Below are 18,804 nucleotides of genomic sequence, written 5' to 3' on the forward strand. Positions count from 1 at the left end.
TTTGAGGCATGTTATTCATCACTGGATGTTAATTTCTATTAAGTTCCAAGTGTGAAACTTTGCCCACCTTATTTTAGTATCGGTTTTGGAGCTTGCTCTGAGCGTTTGTTAAAACGACGAGTTACTCGTTTGGCATTTATTGCCCTTTGAAAAACGCCCTGGGAAACAGACACATTGGCTGTCAAGGCCAGTGTTATCTGTCAGAGGGGCCATTTTAAGTTCTTTTTTATTTTAGTAGAGAAATAAAAGAGAAATCGAATTATTTTAGTGTGATAAGAAAATTCTGGCCTGACCAGGTGGTGGCGCAGTGGATAGAGCGTCGGACTGGGATGCGGTGGACCCAGGTTCGAGACCCCGAGGTCGCCAGCTTGAGCGCGGGCTCATCTGGTTTGAGCAAAGCTCACCAGCTTGAACCCAAGGTCGCTCACTCGAGCAAGGGGTTACTCGGTCTGCTGAAGGCCCACAGACAAGGCACATATGAGAGAGCAATCAATGAACAACTAAGGTGTCACAATGAAAAACTGATGATTGATGCTTCTCATCTTTCTCCGTTCCTGTCTGTCCCTGTCTATCCCTCTCTCTGACTCTCTGTCTCTGTAAAAAAAAAAAAAGAAAATTCTGAAAGCAGGAATGGAGGTCCAATGCCAAGATTTTTGTTAAGTTACGAATTAAAAAAAGAAAAAGCCATGATTAGTGTTACTAGCAGGCATCCCCAAACTACTGCCCGCTGAGGCCATTTATCCAACCCCGCTGCATTTCCGGAAGGGGCACCTCTTTCATTGGTGGTCAGTGAGAGGAGCACTGTATGTGGCGGCCCAACAACGGTCTGAGGGACAGTGAACTGGCCCCCTGTGTAAAAAGTTTGGGGACCCCTGTTTTAGAGGGTGGAAACGTCAAAGACAGTACTTCACCTACATAATCTTAAATGTGAGATATGGTAACATGACATTGCTACAAATATAGCTTATTCTTTAGTGCTCATTGCAGGTATGTAGATAGGTGTTCACAAATAGTATGTGAATTTGATTTCTGTGATGGCAGAATTGTCCTGTACTTTAAAAATATAAGGTCTACCAGAAAGTTCTGTCCGTTTCTTTCACAACAAGTTTCGACACGGAAGCACACGTTTATTTGGCGCGTGTGTGCCTCTCTATTTTTATCACATAATGTATACATACTGACGTAGCAAATTAAAACAAAGTTGATTCATGTTAGTCTTATGTGTGAAGCAATAGTGTACCCATGGCTACTGATAAAGTTCGTTTACGTCACTGTAGTTTTTACGAATTTCAACAAGGAAGAAATGCTACAGAAGCATGTCTGTCACATCCACCATATTCCCCGGACTTAACACCCTCCGACTATCACTTGTTTTTGTCCTTACAAAATTTTTTGAAGAGCAAAAAATTCAAAAATGAAAAAGATATCAAACAAGCACTGGTTCAGTTTTTCGCATCAAAAGATAAAACGTTTTTAAAAAATGGGATATACAAATTGCCCTCATGCCGGCAAGAAATCATTAATAATAATGGCAATTATATTATTTAATAAAGTTTATTGACGGTAAGAAAAATTTGTATTTTGTTTTATTCCAAAAACGGACAGAACTTTCCGGTAGACCTTATATATATATTTTATTGCCCCTGGTGGGTTTCTCAATGGTTAGAGTGTCGGCCTGGCATATGGACCTTCTGGTTCGATTCTTGGTCAGGCGACACAGAAGAAGCCACCCTGTGGGTCAGGATGCTGAAGATAGCTTGCTTGGTTTGATTGGCCTGGGCATGGGACTCAGGTGCTAAAAATAGCTTGATACTGGAACATAGGCCCCAGAGGGGGGTGGGTGCATGTGGGAGTCTTATCTCCTCTCATCTCAACTTAAAAAAAAAAGTCAGCCTAACCAGTGTTGTGGTGCAACCCACGAGAAATGGAACCAGAGCCCAAATTGATTAGGAATTTGGAGAACCTTTATTAGCCGGCCGGCATCTGTCTGCTGCGTGGGGAAGCAATGGACAGCAATGAGCTCTGGGGAAGAGAGGTATTTATAGGCAAAAACCACAAGGTTACAGTTGTTTCAGCACGTTTGTACAATATCTTGTAAAAAAATAAACTGTCTTCCTGCAGTATCTGCAAGGCCAACGCACAAAGAACGCATCCTGCCTCTGTTAGCAAGATTAGACCTGCTGAGGCTTGTACAAATTTTCTACTGTAGCTGTAGCTATAAACTAGTTCCTCTTATGCGTTGAGCTAAATTGGGTCAGGGGTTCTTAGCATGGGCTGGCACGCCAGCACATTCCCCACTGCTTTTATTGGGGAATCAAATCATTGTTTCTTCATAAGTATGAATGGGCTGATAATGTGCCCTTAATACTAGAAGCTTTACAGCTTGAATTCTTCTAAACCTAAGTGCTCTCTTCCTCCTTCTCCGGAGTAGTAATAAACCTGTACAAATCTTCTGCAACTTATATAAACCCTTAATTTTATAAACTTTCTTAACTATTCAGAAATAACTGGCTTTCATAACAACTTACTTTCTTCCTTTTTTGTTCAAAAGTATTTCCATACCTTATACCTTCTATTATTAAAACTATACAATTTCTTTCTAGTTAGAACTCTTAATTTTAAAAATCTTAACCCTTTGGTGACAACTAAGCTGGCAATAAGTAATTTCTCTTTAAAGTATACTTCCTTTTGGTCCTCCCTCTAAGTAGCTAGTGTTTATAGGTTAAGTATAAGCACATATATATTTTTCATTTACCTTGTAGCTTCCCTTCTAGCAAAGGGACTTACATCTCCTTTCTGTGTAACTCATAGTAGCACATGCATTAACCCTCAAGACAACTTGTTCTAGCTTTCCTTTTATCTGTTTCCCTCCCTCCCTAAAGTCCAATTAAAAGGAGGTCCTTAGTGAGTTTCTTCAGGCATTTGCTGTGTGTAGACCAGCCAGCTTCCAGTTTGTGGCTGGAGCAGGCATGCTGTCCTCAGGGTCAATTTACAGATGTTGGTGGAGTCAGTCTCTGCTGTCTATGAGGGTGTCTCTGCTGGGACTGCAGGCTTCAACCGGCTGTGGTGGACCTAGGCAGGTATGCCTTCTGCCTTGGCAGCAGTGGGAGTGGTTAGGATCATGGTGTGTGTACCCTGGACCCATCCACGTGGAAGTCAGTCCTTGGGTGGTGTACTTCTTTACCCAGACTGAGTCCACAGGCTGGAAGGGATGTACTAGATCTCCTGGTAGTGCTGGATGTGCCTCTCGGACAGTCTTTTGAAAGACATCTTACTGAGTAATCTTTAGATCCTGTAAGCACTTAAGGAGGGAGTGGTTACTTAACTCAGCTTTTATTTCTACTCTGAGTTTTCGTAGGAAGGGAGGGGGTCTCCCAAACATTATTTCAAAAGGAGTGAATTCTTCCCTATAGGTGGTGTACCTTGCCCTAAGGAGAGCTAAGGGGAGTAAGGTGGGCTACTTTTCACCAGTTTCAAAAACAAATTTGGTTAAAGTTTCCTTTAAGATCCAATTCATGGCCTGACCAGGCGGTGGCGCAGTGGATAGAGCGTTGGACTGGGATGCAGAGGACCCAGGTTCGAGACCCCGATGTTGCCAGCTTGAGCGCGGGTTCATCTGGTTTGAGCAAAAGCTCACCAGCTTGGACCCAAGGTTGCTGGCTCGAGCAAGGGGTTACTTTGGTCTGCTGAAGGCCCGCGGTCAAGGCACATATGAGAAAGCAATCAATGAACAACTAAGGTGTCGCAAGGAAGAATTGATGCTTCTCATCTCTCTCCGTTCCTGTCTGTCTGTCCCTATCTATCCCTCTCTCTGACTCTCTCTGTCCCTGTAAAAAATAAAATAAAATAAATAAAATAATAAATTTTTTTTTTAAAAAAGATCCAATTCATGCATTCTACTTGCCCTGAACTTTGGGGCCTATAGGCACAATGTAATTTCCAATTAATATTAAATGCCTTTCCTACTAGCTGTGAGATCTTGGATACAAATGCAGACCTATCGTTAGACCCAATATTAATGGGCAAGCTAAATCTGGGAATAATTTCTTTTTTTTTTTTTTACAGAGACAGAGTCAGAGAGACAGATAGATAGGGACAGACAGACAAGAACAGAGAGATGAGAAGCATCAATCATTAGTTTTTCATTGCGTGTTGCAACACCTTAATTGTTCATTGATTGCTTTCTCATATGTGCCTTGACCGCGGGCCTTCAGTAGACCGAGTAACCCCTTGCTAGAGCCAGTGACTTTGGGCTCAAGCTAGTGAGCTTTTGCTCAAATGAGCCGTTGCTCAAGCTGGCGACCTTGGGGTCTCGACCCTGGGTCTTCCGCATCCCAGTCCGATGCTCTATCCACTGCACCACCACCTGGTCAGGCTGGGAATAATTTCATATAGCAATTTCTTAACAACTGTTACTGTGGTACATTTCTATTAGGAAAGGCTTCTACCTATCCTAGAAAGGTGTCCATTACTTTAGTAAAATCTATTTGTAAATGTTCACCTGCGAAAGTTCCTCTCTTCCTGTTTCTCTTTATAATTTCTTTACTTTGCTTAGTATTTATTTGGGTACAGACTAAACACTCGGACATTATGCCTTCTGCAATAGATTCTAAATCTGACTTTTCTAATTATTTATTCTTATTCTTAGCTGTCCCTTTCCTGCTGGCAAAATCTTTTTCTAATTGGTTGCAAAAAAACCTTTTGCAACAAGGGTTCTAGTAAAGTTACTAAAATTTCCTAAAAAACCCCACTGGTTTTATGGCTACCTTATTGGTAGTAACATTAGCTTCTTGGTTTTTCTTGAGTTTCTACGGAGTCTTCCTTTTCTTGTGCCCTGGACAGTGGATGATGGCCACTATTTCAGGGGAGCAGTCTCCTGCATTCTTCGGGGTGAGGGTTTGAGCATCACCTTTGTGAAGTTCTTAGACCTTCCCTGATGGCCCCTCGTCGACTGTGCCTGTCTTCAGGAATCTTACCCATCATTGACTAACCAGCCATCTTAGGGGCCAAACAGAGTTAGTTATGTGAGTGAGGGAGGAGCAATGTCCCTTCCGAAATGCTTAGATTTTTTTTTTTTTGGCAGCTGATATTTCTACCTTTTAAAAAAACTTATAATACATTTCCTTTCTAATTTCTAGAGCTGAATGCTATGTAAAGGCTAAGTTGACTGTGTTAGTATCTTCTGGCGCCTCTAGGTCTAGAGGTGCATAGACTCTGTAAGCTTTCTATAGTCTAAGAAAGCTGCGGGGGTCTTCTGAGGATCCTGAATAACTTCTGACACCATAGACAAACTTATGGTTCTTTTTGTTTTGTTTTGTTTTTATTTTTGTTTTTAACAGACAATCAGAGAGAGGGATAGATAGGGACAGACAGACAGGAATGGAGAGAGATGAGAAGCATCATCAGTTTTTCATTGCGACACCTTAGTTGTTCATTGATTGCTTTCTCATATATGCCTTGACCACAGGCCATCAGCAGACCGGGTAACCTCTTGCTCAAGCCAGTGACCTTAGGTCTAAGCTGGTGAGCTTTGCTCAAACCAGATGAGCCCATGCTCAAGCTGGCGACCTCAGGGTCTCGAACCTGGGTCCTCTGCATCCCAGTCCAACGCTCTATCCACTGCGCCACCGCCTGGTCAGGCAAACTTATGGTTCTTTTTCTTTCTCCAGGTGGTCTCCGTTGTCCTAAGTGGGGCAGTGTATGTACAGTACAGATTCTAACAGTCCTGTTAAGGCTTGAGGCTTCCCCTAGAAAGGGGATTCTGAGCTTTCTAATTTTATAGGTCACTTGGGAAAAAGGATTTAAACTATTTTTTATTACATCTATGCCTCAAATTCTAAAGATCTAGTTAAAAGCACTAACTGAAATGACCAATATTTCATAAAATAAATCTTATACTCTACTTAATTATAAATCCCTTTTACATTCTAAGAAAACATCTTTTTTTTTTTTTTTATAGAGACAGAGAGAGTCAGAGAGAGGGATGGACAGACAGGAACGGAGAGATGAGAAGCATCAATCATTAGTTTTTCGTTGCGCATTGCAACACCTTAATTGTTCATTGATTGCTTTCTCATATGTGCCTTGACCATGGGCCTTCAGCAGACCAAATAACCCCTTGCTCGAGCCAGCGACTTGGGTCCAAGCTGGTGAGCTTTTTGCTCAAACCAGATGAGCCCGCACTCAAGCTGGCGATCTCGGGGTCTTGAACCTGGGTCTTCCGCATTCCAGTCCGACACTCTATCCACTGCGCCACCACCCGGTTAGGCTAAGAAAACATACCTTATTTATGCTGTAACTTCATGCACCCTAACAGATAATGTCTAAAAGCTCAAGAGAAACAGATTTCTGTTCACATCCTTTAGCCCTTTTCATCTGGGTTCAAAACTTAAATGTTTCTACTACCACAATTAGTCATCTATTTTCTATTTTCTCCTTTCTTCCTATTATGATGAAAATTCTACTGTTAAGCCAATCAATAGTAATATTTGTCACTGTCACTCTGGGTTTAGTGACCTAACATTGAACAATACTGAATCATTATACTGCTAATGATTACATATCCCCTAATATTTAAACCAAGATTTCAATATCACAGGGCTATGAAATAGCAAATAAAAAAGAAAATTAACAAAAGACTCTTAAAAAAAAAGACTCTTGAAATAACATATACATTTCTATCATAGAAAATATTTCTATAACAACAGATCCTTGGTACAAAAAGGAAGTCTTTTGTATTTGGCAGACTATACAATTCTATATGCCTTATTATTGGTACAAATTTAGTATAATTTACAATAAGAGGATTATAAACTACTACCCCAAAGAACTACTGATTTACTGAGAAAAATAAGGAATGGTCAATATGCAGTCACTATTTTGTGGCTACCTGGTTGGCAAAGAGATGCTAATCCTCTTTTTGACCTACGGTGCTTTACAACATTAAGTCAATATAAGAGTTGGGTTAGCAAACTGAAAAACACAAATTTTTCAAACTCATTTTTCTAACTGTGGGCTATTTTAGTTTACATAAGGTTCTCAATTTCCTCAAGGGCATAGTAACCCTATAATTCCCCGAGAACCCTTTCTTACAATTCTTGACTGTTATGGCTAAAACACTGGTTTTAGAAGGGGCAGTATTTCGTAAATCTTCTCAGGTCTGGCTGTAGGTATGAGGCGGGGGGATTCATTCCCTGGAGCCAAAGCAGAGGATGGGGGTGGCTGTAGCTAGGTGGTGGTAGCCCCTAGCTTACTGTGCTGTTAAAATCTTTTGTCTTAATAACTTGGCACAGCCCTTGAGCCAAGAAAAATGGTTTCTTTGTTAGTCAATATAAGGGAATTGGTCAGGGTGCCTGGGATTCCCAGTGCCTGAGGGGGAGAGGCAGGTGCCCGTAGCTGTGCAAGGAGCATGTCACTTTTTTTTTTTCCTCTTTCTCCGCCACTTCTTGTGCAGCCAGCTGCAGCCCAGCTGCCTTTACTTTCCCTACCCCTGCTACCCCTGCTGCCTCTGCTGCCGCACTGGGCCGCATCCTGGCTATGCCCCCCACTCGCAGGTAGGTGCCCGGTGATAGTGTGCTAGACTGCCTATGCTTTCTCTGGGTTTAGCAATTCTTGATTTTGCCAGTCTGCTCTAAAAGTTGGCCATTTTAATTCATAGAGAGTTTTCAGTGTATCTTTAGACAATTTTTACATTATAATTATTGGAAAATCTAATTTTGAAATTTTTTTATTTATTTTTATTTTTTACAGAGACAGAGAGAGAGTCAAGAGTGAGGGATAGACAGGGACAGACAGACAGGAACGGAGAGATGAGAAGCATCAATCATTAGTTTTTCGTTGCTCATTGCAACACCTTAGTTGTTCATTGATTGCTTTCTCATATGTGCCTTGACCGCAGGCCTTCAGCAGACCGAGTAAGCTGTTGCTCGAGCCAGCGACCTTGGGTCCAAGCTAGTGAGCTTTTGCTCAAACCAGATGAGCCCGCACTCAAGCTGGCGACCTCAGGGTCTCGAACCTGGGTCCTTGGCATCCCAGTCCAACACTCTATCCACTGCGCCATTGCCTGGTCAGGCTAATTTTGAAATTCTTAAGCATACATTTTAGTGGGGTTTGCCTCTTTCGCAGTTTGGAGGGTGGGAGGCAGTCTTTGAGCCACTTTGGCTGCTCAGTGAGAACATCAATCCAAATCTGTATATATGGAATTTGGTCGGGGTATCCAGGACGCCTGAAGATAACTGATTGAACCTGATAAGCAAGAGAGATATTAGCAGATCCCTCAGAAGGCCAGTGGGGGGGAGGGGTGGTGGTGGCATTTGCCACTCTAACTCACACAGAGTGCATAGTCTCCCAGAGGTAATGGTTGCTCTGTAGTCAGCTTGTTTCTTGAATTCACAGCCAGCATCAATAAGATTCTCATCTTCGTGGAGACATTTCTTTTTCCTTTTTTTTTTCTCTTTCTTTTTCTTAAGTTGGAAAGGGGGAGGCAGTCAGACAGACTCCCGCATGCTCCCAACCGGGATCCACCCCGGCATGCCCACCAGGGGGCGATGCTCTGCCCATCTGGGATGTCGCTCTGCCGCAATCAGAGCCATTCTAGCACCTGAGGCAGAGGCCACAGAGCCATCCTCAGCGCCCGGGCCAACTTTGCTCCAATGGAGCCTTGGCTGCAGGAGGGGAAGAGAGAGACAGAGAGGAAGGAGAGGGGGAGGGGTGGAGAAGCAGATTGGCGCTTCTCCTGTGTGCCCTGGCCGGGAATCAAACTCTGGACTCCCGCACGCCAGGCTGACGCTCTACCACTGAGCCAACCGGCCAGGGCCTTCTTTTTTTTTTTTTTTTTTAATTGAAAGGCGGGAAGGCATACAGTCTCCATCTGCATACACCCCCACTGGGATCCACCTGGCAAGCCCTCTAGGAGGCGATGCTCTGCCTTTCTGGGGTGTTGCTCTGTCAGCAGCTGAGGCGGAGGCCATGGAGACATCCTCAGTGCCAGGGGCCAACTCCCTCCAAACGAGCCATGACTGTGGGAGGAGAAGAGAGAGAGTAGGGGGAGGGGTGGAGAAGCAGATGGTTGCTTCTCCTATGTGCCCTGACCAGGAATTGAACCAGGAACATCCACACACAGGACCGAGGCTCTACCACTGAGCCAACCAGCCAGGGCCAAGATATTTGTTGTTGTTTGCTCTCCTCATCTTCTAGAAGATCAAATCAATGTCATCGTCCAGTAAGGCCTGAATTGATCTCTCCTTCCAGGATTCAGGGAGGGAGTCCAAGGTGCATCCACAGCCCTAATGCCTGTTTAATCATGAGTTCCTGAGGCTTCTTACTTTTTAAGCTTGGAAGCAGTACCATGAGCTTTCTGGTAGCGGGTGTACCATCACTGAGGAATCCAAAACCTTGTCTGTATCAGCATCTGGTTTCCTGCATAGAATGAGAACTCCCTTGTCATTGCCTTCCCTCTTGTGAAGCTTCTGAGAAGGTATATCCATGTCTGCTCCAAATGTTGCCACTCTAACTCAGAAGCTGCCTTTTATTAAAGTTGTCACTTTTTTGGTGGTTGCTTAGAAGTATGGCATTAAGAATAAACTAGTATGTAGTGTTCAAGAGCTTATCACTTTTTTTTTGTATTTTTCTGAAGTTGGAAATGGGGAGGCAGTCAGACAGACTCCCGCATGCACCCGCCGGGATCCACCCAGCATGCCCACCAGGGGGCGATGTTCTGCCCATCTGGGGCGTTGCTCTGTTGTGACCAGAGCCACTCTAGTGCCTGAGGCAGAGGCCACAGAGCCATCCTCAGTGCCCGGGCCAACTTTGCTCCAATGGAGCCTTGGCAAGCTTAGCACATTTATTTGTGCACATTTTATGCATTATAATTGTACATTATGAATATATATTATACACATTTTATATTATTAATAGTTTGCTTGACATTTGTTTTTTAAACTATTCAAAATAATTTTTTGTACCCAAATGCAGTTCATGTATTAATTGCATGATTGGAGAGCTACTGTGATTGTTATTTGTATGCTTCTTTAAGCCAGCATGATGTTTGGTGGTGCTTTAACATGGACTTCTTTCATTACAGAGAAGAACTCCACTTCCCTCTGCCAAATCTCAGAAACCCTGGCTGAAAAAAGGTCTGTATGCAGTGTCAGTGTATGTGTCTATATACAGATTTCTCTTATTATTTCTGTGTTCTATTTCTATATGCACTAGAGTTTTTAAAAGTGTGGTTGTTGACAAAAGCACTATTAGTGTAAATGTTATGCCACATCTAGCCTTTGTTTTATGGAGTTGTAAATAGAGTTTTATTTTTTAATTTAAAGCACAGAGCATTTATTTTTATTTTTATATTTTATTTTTTTACAGTGACAGAGACTCAGGGAGAGGGATAGATAGGGACAGACAAACAGGAACGAAGAGAGATGAGAAGCATCAATCATTAGTTTTTCGTTGCAACACCTTAGTTGTTCATTGATTGCTTTCTCATATATGCCTTGACCACAGGCCTTCAGCAGACTGAGTAACCCCTTGCTCAAGCCAGCGACCTTGGGTCCAAGCTGGTGAGCTTTTGCTCAAACCAGATGAGCCTGCGCTCAAGCTGGTGACCTCGGGGTCTCAAACCTGGGTCCTCTGCATCCCAGTCCTCCGCATCCCAGCGCCACCGCCTGGTCAGGCTGTAAATGGAGTTTTTATATTGTGTAAATGTGTACTGATTTCCTTTTCTTTTTTTTTTCTTTAGAAAATGAAATTTAACAGGGTAACATTGGTCAACAAGAGTACATAGATTTTGGGCAAACATCTCCATATCATTTGGACAGATTATGTTGTATATCCATCATCCAAAGTCAAATCGTCCTCTGTCTTTTTTCTTTTTTTCTTTTTTTATGGAGACTGAGAGAGAGTCAGAGAGAAGGGTAGACAGAGACAGACAGACAGGAACGGGGAGATGAGAAGCATCAATCATCAGTTTTTCGTTGCGCGTTGTGACACCTTAGTTGTTCTTGTTTTTTGTTTTTTTTTTTTAACAGAGGCAGAGAGAGAGAGTCAGAAAGAGGGATAGATAGGGACAGCATGAAGAATTTAATGTGATATTGCAGAATGCTCATGGTTAGTGTGTACTGAGGATAGTGATAAAGTAGAAAATCTAACAATGACTGGATCATTTGTTTTGTCCAAATACACTGCCCAGCTGCAGAGTTCCCTATTCTGGAGAAGCAGAACTGGCTGATACATCTGCACTACATCCGGAAGGACTATGAAGCCTGTAAGGTGAGAGGCTGGCAGGGGTTGGCGGACTCTGGTTAGGCAACTGACAGCCTTTCTGTCACCCACCGTTTGTCGCAGTTTCTGCCCCACTAATAACGTACAAGTTACTGTTTACTCACACTTGGTATATTTGTTAGCTTTTGCCATGATAATGCTGTTTAATAAGTAGTCTCAAAATTTCATGCCTGACCAGGCGGTGGCACAGTGGATAGAGCGTCGGACTGGGATGCGGAAGACCCAGGTTCGAGACCCCAATGTCGCCAACTTGAGTGTGGGCTCATCTGGTTTGAGCAAAAATTCACCAACTTGGACCCAAGGTCGCTGGCTCAAGCAAGGGGTTATTTGGTCTGCTGAAGGCCCGTGGTCAAGGCACATATGAGAAAGCAATCAATGAACAACTAAGGTGTTGCAATGCGCAACGAAAAACTAATGATTGATGCTTCTCATCTCTCCGTTCCTGTCTGTCTGTCCCTGTCTATCCCTCACTCTGACTCTCTCTCTGTCCCTGTAAAAAAAAATTAAAAAAAAAAAAAAAAATTTCAGTGGCCTCTAACAGCAGACATATTTATTCCTTGTGGGCCCTCTTGGCCATGGCTAGGCCTGGTCTGACCACAGGTTGTCAGGTTCAGGTGTTCAGTTGTGCTCCCTGGGTCTTTTCATTTTGAGACCAGGCTGGAGGGCAGTCATTCTCTAGACATGTTAATCTCACAGTGGAGGGCAGATGTTCAACGCAGTGTGGTACTTCACTTTTTGATATCCACATAGGTGAAAAATGGTCTTTTATTTAGTATTATTTTACTGTTCTCATTCTGGTGAGTTTTATCATCATTTGTGATCTAAAAACCATTTGTATTTCATTTTCTCTAAACTGTGTATATCTTTAGAATGTAATATATCACGTACTTGCTGGCAGATAGTATTAATGTGCAAAATACATTCTTGGTATTGTCTTTTTTGGCATTCACAGATTTGTAGTATTTCTAAGGTTGTGATTTTTCACTTTTTTTCCTCCCTAATTCAGTGAGAGGAGGGGAGGCCCAGAGACAGACTCCCTCATATGCCCCGACTGGGATCCATCTGGCGAGCCCTCATCTGGGGTATTGCTCAGCAACCAAGCTCTTCTTAGCTCCTGAGGCAGAGGCCATGGAGCCATCCTCAGTACCTGGGGCCAACTCGCTCCAATTGAGCCATGGCTGCAGGAGGAGAAGAAAGAGAGAGAGAGAGAGAAGAGGGGAGGGTTGGAGAAGCACATGGGCGCTTCTGTGTGCCCTGATCAGGAATTGAACCTGAGACATCCACACTCTAGGCCGATGCTCTACCATTGAGCCACCTGGCCAGGGCCAGTTTTTGACTTCTCTCTGTGGCATTTACACCTATGGTAATGCCCAGAACTAGCAGTGTTTCATACCAGTCTGAATCTTTAAAGGCTTCTTCCTTTCCTTCTGTGGCATTATCTTTTGTTTCCCTTTTCCTCTTTTGACCACTCTTTCTCTTTCCTTTTGTAGCTTCTTTTTCTCTTATTTCTTTAGAATTGGGGCTGTTCCTGGGTCCTGTTCTTGCTCCTTTTTCTGCTTACTCCACATACTCCCTCCTGATCACCAATCTGATCCCTTTTCAATACTTACAGGCATTTCAAATCCATCTTTTCTATAGGTGAATTTGTTTGCTTCCTTCCAAACCTGTTTCTTATCCTGTTCCTGTCTCAAGGCTACGTGCCATCATTCACCTGTCCATCTGTCAAAGTCCCCTGACCCACCTTCCCAAATATAATATAGATAATCATCAGATTCTGGAGGTCCTTCTCTTACTGTCTCTTGAAAGTGTTCGTGTACCCCCCCTTCTCCATGCCTTAGTGAATTCCCTTCATTTTGATTTAAATGACCACAGGAGTTCTTGTACCAGCCTCACCTCTAATCTTGCCCCTTTTCCATCTATTTTCAACAATCCTCCAGAAATGGTTTTTCATGGAACAGAGAGAGTCAGGTTACTTACTGCCAAAAACTTACCAGTGTTTCCCAACTGCTCTCAGCCTTCTCAACATGGCCTTTGAAGCCCTTCTCTCTCTGGCCCTCCTGCACCTCAGCTTCTCCCTCCCTGCTACCTGTCAGCTCAGGATTGGAGGCTGTTCACTCTGGGTGGCTTTCTCTGATTCTCTAAGTTAGAATCAGGTGCTGGCTCTCTGAGCTCCCGTAGCAGCTGGGCTCAGCCCATTAGAACAGAAAAGGTCACAGCCTGTGTTGCGCTCATCAGAGAGCTCCTAGCATCTGCAATGCAGCTTGGAGATCCTTTCATGTTTTTCCTAGCTTGACTAGATAGATTCTAAGATTGGCAAACTTTCTCTATAAGGGTAAATACTTTAGGCTTTGCAGGTGTATGCATACAGTTTCTGTCTCATAAACTTAATATTCTCTTGTTTTGTTTTGTTTTGTTTTTTTCTGAAGCTGGAAACGGGGAGGCAGTCAGACAGACTCCCGCATGCGCCCGACCACCGGGATACACCCAGCATACTCACCAGGGGGCGATGCTCTGCCCATCTGAGGCATTGCTCTGTTGCAACCAGAGCCATTCTAGCACCTGAGGCAGAGGCCACAGAGCCATCCTTAGTGTCCGGGCCAACTTTGCTCCAATACAGCCTTGGCTGGGGAGGGGAAGAGAGAGACAGAGAGGAAGGAGAGGGGGAGGGGTGGAGAAGCAGATGGGTGCTTCTCCTGTGTGCCCTGGCTGGGAATCAAACCCAGGACTCCTGCAAGCCAGGCTGACACTCTACCACTGAGCCAACCGGCCAGGGCTATTCTCTTGTTTTTTATAATCCTTTAAAACCATGCAGACTGCTTTTAGCCTGAGAGCTGTACAGAAATAGGCTGGGTAGGTTGTAGTCAGCCTGCAGACAATAGTTTGCCAACACGTTCTAGAACAAGCGATCACAGTAAGAGAGTTGATATTTTAAAAAATCTGAATGAGGCCCTGGCCGGTTTGCTCAGTGGTAGAGCGTCAGCTGGCTCAGTGGTAGAGCGTCAGCCTGGCATTCAGAAGTCCCGGGTTCGATTCCCGGCCAGGGCACACAGGAGAAGCGCCCATCTGCTTCTCCACCCCTCCCCCTCTCCTTCCTCTCTATCTCTCTCTTCCCCTCCCGCAGCGAGGCTCCATTGGAGCAAAGATGGCCCGGGCGCTGGGGATGGCTCCTTGGCCTCTGCCCTAGGTGCTGGAGTGGTTCTGGGCCCCACAGAGCGACGCCCCCGGAGGGGCAGAGCATCACCCCCTGGTGGGCGTGCCGGGTGGATCCCGGTCGGGCGCATGCGGGAGTCTGTCTGTCCCCCCCCCCCCCCCCCCCCCGTTTCCGGCTTCAGAAAAATACAAAAAAAAAAAAAAAAAATCTGAATGAACTACTTTACTAGTAACTATTAGTATTTTGGATTCTAGATCTCCTTGTCTATGTCTGCTTTTTCTTAAAAGTGCTAGAAGACACAACCACTTCTCAGAAGCATTTTTCTTTCTCTTTCAGGCTGTTATCAAAGAACAGCTTCAGGAGACCCAGGGGCTGTGTGAATATGCCATCTATGTCCAAGGTAAGACATGTTTCTTTTCTTCCTTAAAATTTTTTTTTTTTATTTATTCATTTTGAGAGGAGAGAGAGAGAGAGAAAGAGAGAGAGGAGAGAGAAGGAGGAGGAGCAGGAGGCTTCAACTCCCATATGTGCCTTAGACCAGGCAAGTGCAGGGTATTGAACCGGCGACCTCAGCATTCCAGGCCGATGCTCTATCCACTGCGCCACTACAGGTCAGGCTCTTTTCTTCTTGCTAGAGGAATGCATACTTCTTCAAGCTGTGCCAGTGTGATGAGGCAAAGCACGGTTGTGGTCAGGTGCTTCAGATAATAGGAATGTGAAATTAAGCACTGGACACACTCTTGCTCATAAAGAACTCAAGAATGAGCAAGGCCGTGGCTAATTGGCTCAGTGGTAGAGTGTCGGCCTGGTGTATGGATGTCTTGGGTTCAATTCCCAGTCAGGGCACGCAGGAGAAGTGACCAGCTGCTTTTCCACCCCTCCCCTCCTCTCCCTTTTCTCCTCCTGCAGCCAGTGGCTCGATTGATTCAAGTACATTGGCCCTGGGCACTGACAGTGGCTTCGTGGGGCCTCTACCTTAGGCTAAAAAATAGTTCAATTGTGAATATGGCCCCAGATGGGCAGACATCAGCCCCAGATGGGGGTTGCTGGGTGGATCCTGCTCAGGGTGCATGTGGGAGTCTGTCTATCTCCCCTCCTCTCACTTGGAAAAGAAAAAAAAATGAGCAGAAAAGTCTATAAACAATCTCAATAAAGTTCTATTAGATTCAAATATTGTTGAGGCAAAGGTCATACTGGTAACCAGATTCCTTAATTTTAAGGATAACATGGCATCATTCAACAAAAAAGAAGAGGGAAGGAAAATTGAGGTTCAAGAGGTAAATGCAGGCCGTGAAGAGCCTGAAAGGACCTCAGAGGAGGTCTCTGCTGGCTGCCTTGCTTCTGAGAAGGGTAGAATAAGCAATGGGCCACTGGAATACTATGGAAAATTATTGTTTGCCAAGACTAACACTACCTGTGAAGCTGGTCAGGTTGTAAATGTTATCAGTACTGGGAAAGATGCAAGCCAGTGCACATGTTGTAGCCATCACTGAACCAAAAGATTTGCCAATGATGTTGAGTAACAAACTTGAAGGGGATATAGTCCTCCTCCCCCTTCAGTCTTTGAAAAATAATCTTATTGTCTAATATTTATATGTCTTTTCCTCTCTTTTTTTCCTCTTTCAAGTATGGCCGTATTTATTCCCTTAATAAAAAGGGAAAGTGAAGAACTCATTATACTGAAAGCTCCTTTGTTAACTGAGTCAAAGTAAAGGTATTTCTTACAGTGAAACATTCAGGTCTCAAAGAAACAGATTTTAGCATGTCAACAGTTTTGCTAGTGTTTCAGTCTGAAGTCACAGCTGACTGTAATAAAGATTTAATTATCCAAAGAATTTTTTTTTTTTACAGAGACAGAGAGAGAGTGAGAGAGAGGGATAGACAGGGACAGACAGAAACGGAGAGAGATGAGAAGCATCAATCATCAGTTTTTCGTTGCGACACCTTAGTTGTTCATTGATTGCTTTCTTATATGTGCCTTGACCGTGGGGCTACAGCAGAGCGAGTGACCCCTTGCTCAAGCCAGCGACCTTGGGTCCAAGCTGGTGAGCCTTGCTCAAACCAGATGAGCCCGTGCTCAAGCTGGTGACCTCGGGGTCTCGAACCTGGGTCCTTCACATCCCAGTCCGATGCTCTATCCACTGCGCCACAGCCTAGTCAGGCCAAAGAATTTCTTTGATATGATTTCCCACCTCCCTCTTCTCCAATTTTTCTGATACCAGCCTCCATTCTTCCCAGAACATGATTTTATTTTCTGTTTCTTGGCAGCATTGATATTTCGTCTGGAAGGAAATATCCAAGAATCCCTAGAACTCTTTCAGAGGTGTGCTATTCTCAATCCTCAGTGTGCTGACAACCTCAAGCAGGTGGCCAGGTCTTTGTGAGTATTGGTGGTTGGGAGGCTCTCCCAGAAAACAGTGTGTAATGAGCACGCTCAGGAGAGGCTGCTTTTGGCAGCCTGATCTGCTTGGTACACAGAGGGAGAGTTGCTTAATAGGTAGAGGGGGGCTCACTTTGAAGAATGTAGATTAACTTTGAAACCTGACAAAATGAGAACAATTTGTATAAAACTGAATATTTCAAACGTTATATTCTAGTTTGACAGGGGTGCACTGGTACTGGTTATCACACAAATGGTGACATTGTGCCCTCAGTCCCCTAAGCTTATTGGAAACCCATGGGATTTTTCTCATCCAACACTTAGCATAATATTTGACACACTAGGCTGTCAGTGTTTGTTGAGTGGATGCCCTGAAAGTTCCTTCATGTCAGTGACCTGAAGTCTCTCCTAGCTGCCAGGCACACATACAGCTTCACTGCCCAGTGAAGTGTTCTCCGGTTCCCATTCCTACTTTCTCAGCTGCAGGGGAATTTATACCTGTACTATCTTTGCACAGAGCCCAGTTTGCCCCTTTTCTCCAGAACCGTGAGCCAGCATCAAGGAAAGAGACTTAGGCTTGAAAGAGAAAGGCCTGTCCCTAGTAGATGATAGTAGTAAATGATGGGAGCTCTTGCTGAACATGGTGTGTTATTTAGCTGGCTTCTTGTGTGGTCTGTGTTTTGTACACTGTAGAGCATAAATTACAGAAGACTAACGAAAACTGGTGTAGAGTGGGACCCTGGCCCTGGAGCTGCTGCTGGTTGCAACCCCTACTGGAGGAGTAGCTGCTGGTGCACAGCTGCTGTGCTGGCCTGGCCGTACATGCAAGCTCTTGGGCGGAGGCTCCCAGTTCTCAGCTGGGGAGGTGGGTCACATGCAGGAACAGCAGGCTTGGTCTTATACAAGCTCTGAAAATGCATTTCTCCTACAGATTTCTTTTGGGGAAGCATAAAGCTGCCAGTGAAGTGTACACCGAAGCGGCTAAACTGGACCAGAAAGACTGGGTGAGAGGATTAGCGAGTTCTTTGTTGTTAGTACTATGCTGATAGCTCCATTGGTCACATGGCTGCCTTTTGTTGTTATTACTGAGTGTTTACTGCCCCAGATGTCTTGCTCCTCACATTGGACCACTGCTTTGGTTCTGTATGAGATCAAACCCCCGTGTCAGCACAGCACAGTGTAGCTGCTGCAGCATGGGTTCTGACAGGGAATGTGGCAGCTGTGCAGTGTGGCATTCGTGTGAGTCCTGCTAGTAACCTGCCTTGCTTTCTAGAAGCCTCTCCTCCCTCTAAAGCTACCTTAGCTAGAGGGGGATCAATAAAGGGATTCCGAGAGATCCTGTAAACTCAAAGTTAGGAAATACAGGTTGGCCTTGCAGTGAACTAGAATTGGAAAGTGGTCAGCAACCAAGCTAGTTACTCTGCGTCTGTTTCATGTTTTTCTTTTGTGTATCAGCGAATGGCAAGTGCTTCTTGTAAAGGGTCAGCCAGTGAATATTTTGAGCTTGTGGCTTAATATAGTGTCTGTTGTAGCCTCTGAAATCTAAGGTTCTAGTGTAAAAGAGTCACAGACAATACCAATAAAGCTGTATTTACAAAAAAAGTTAGGGACAGATTTGGTCTGTGGGCCTTAGTTTGCCAACCTCTACTGTCTGTATCTGCAGATGGACTCCAGATATGGCTCTTCCATCAAAGCACCCTCCAGATGGCGTGGTCAGCCCCAAGTCTACATCGCTTAGTGAATTCCTAGATTCCTGTGAAAAGGAATCTGATTGACACATAGATGTATGCATATTTCCTTAGTGAGAACAGGGCACCAGTGGGGGTTGGGCAGTGGCAGCTTTTAGAGAAAAAAGGAATGGGGATAGGCTGGGTATGTGTCCCAAAGTGCCACATAGATTCACAATCTCCTGTTTGTCCTGCTTTTATCTCTTACAATCTGTAGGGTAAATTAAGGAACCTATTTTTTTTTTTAAGGAACCTATTTTTTAGAA

The 18,804-nt window shown here is 44.3% G+C and overlaps 1 protein-coding gene and 1 non-coding gene across 6 annotated transcripts in view; one reads left to right on the forward strand and one right to left on the reverse strand.

Moving 5' to 3' along the window:
* BBS4 (Bardet-Biedl syndrome 4) overlaps positions 1 to 18,804 on the forward strand; it is a 41,621-nt gene that overhangs the window by 587 nt on the left and 22,230 nt on the right. For 4 of the 5 annotated variants that reach the window (XM_066388541.1, XM_066388544.1, XM_066388543.1 and 1 more), the window contains exons 2-6: positions 10,082 to 10,133; positions 11,189 to 11,268; positions 14,768 to 14,831; positions 16,700 to 16,811; positions 17,743 to 17,815. In XM_066388541.1, coding sequence (XP_066244638.1) covers positions 10,082 to 10,133; positions 11,189 to 11,268; positions 14,768 to 14,831; positions 16,700 to 16,811; positions 17,743 to 17,815 — 381 coding nt within the window. The remainder of the gene's footprint in view (positions 1 to 10,081; positions 10,134 to 11,188; positions 11,269 to 14,767; positions 14,832 to 16,699; positions 16,812 to 17,742; positions 17,816 to 18,804) is intronic. The other variant, XM_066388542.1, reaches the window with a different exon arrangement.
* TRNAS-AGA (transfer RNA serine (anticodon AGA)) lies at positions 12,531 to 12,606 on the reverse strand. The gene has a single exon. It is a non-coding gene; the product is annotated as a tRNA-Ser (tRNA).

Source organism: Saccopteryx leptura, chromosome 6 (genome assembly GCF_036850995.1).
Source record: "Saccopteryx leptura isolate mSacLep1 chromosome 6, mSacLep1_pri_phased_curated, whole genome shotgun sequence".
Lineage (NCBI taxonomy): Eukaryota > Metazoa > Chordata > Mammalia > Chiroptera > Emballonuridae > Saccopteryx > Saccopteryx leptura.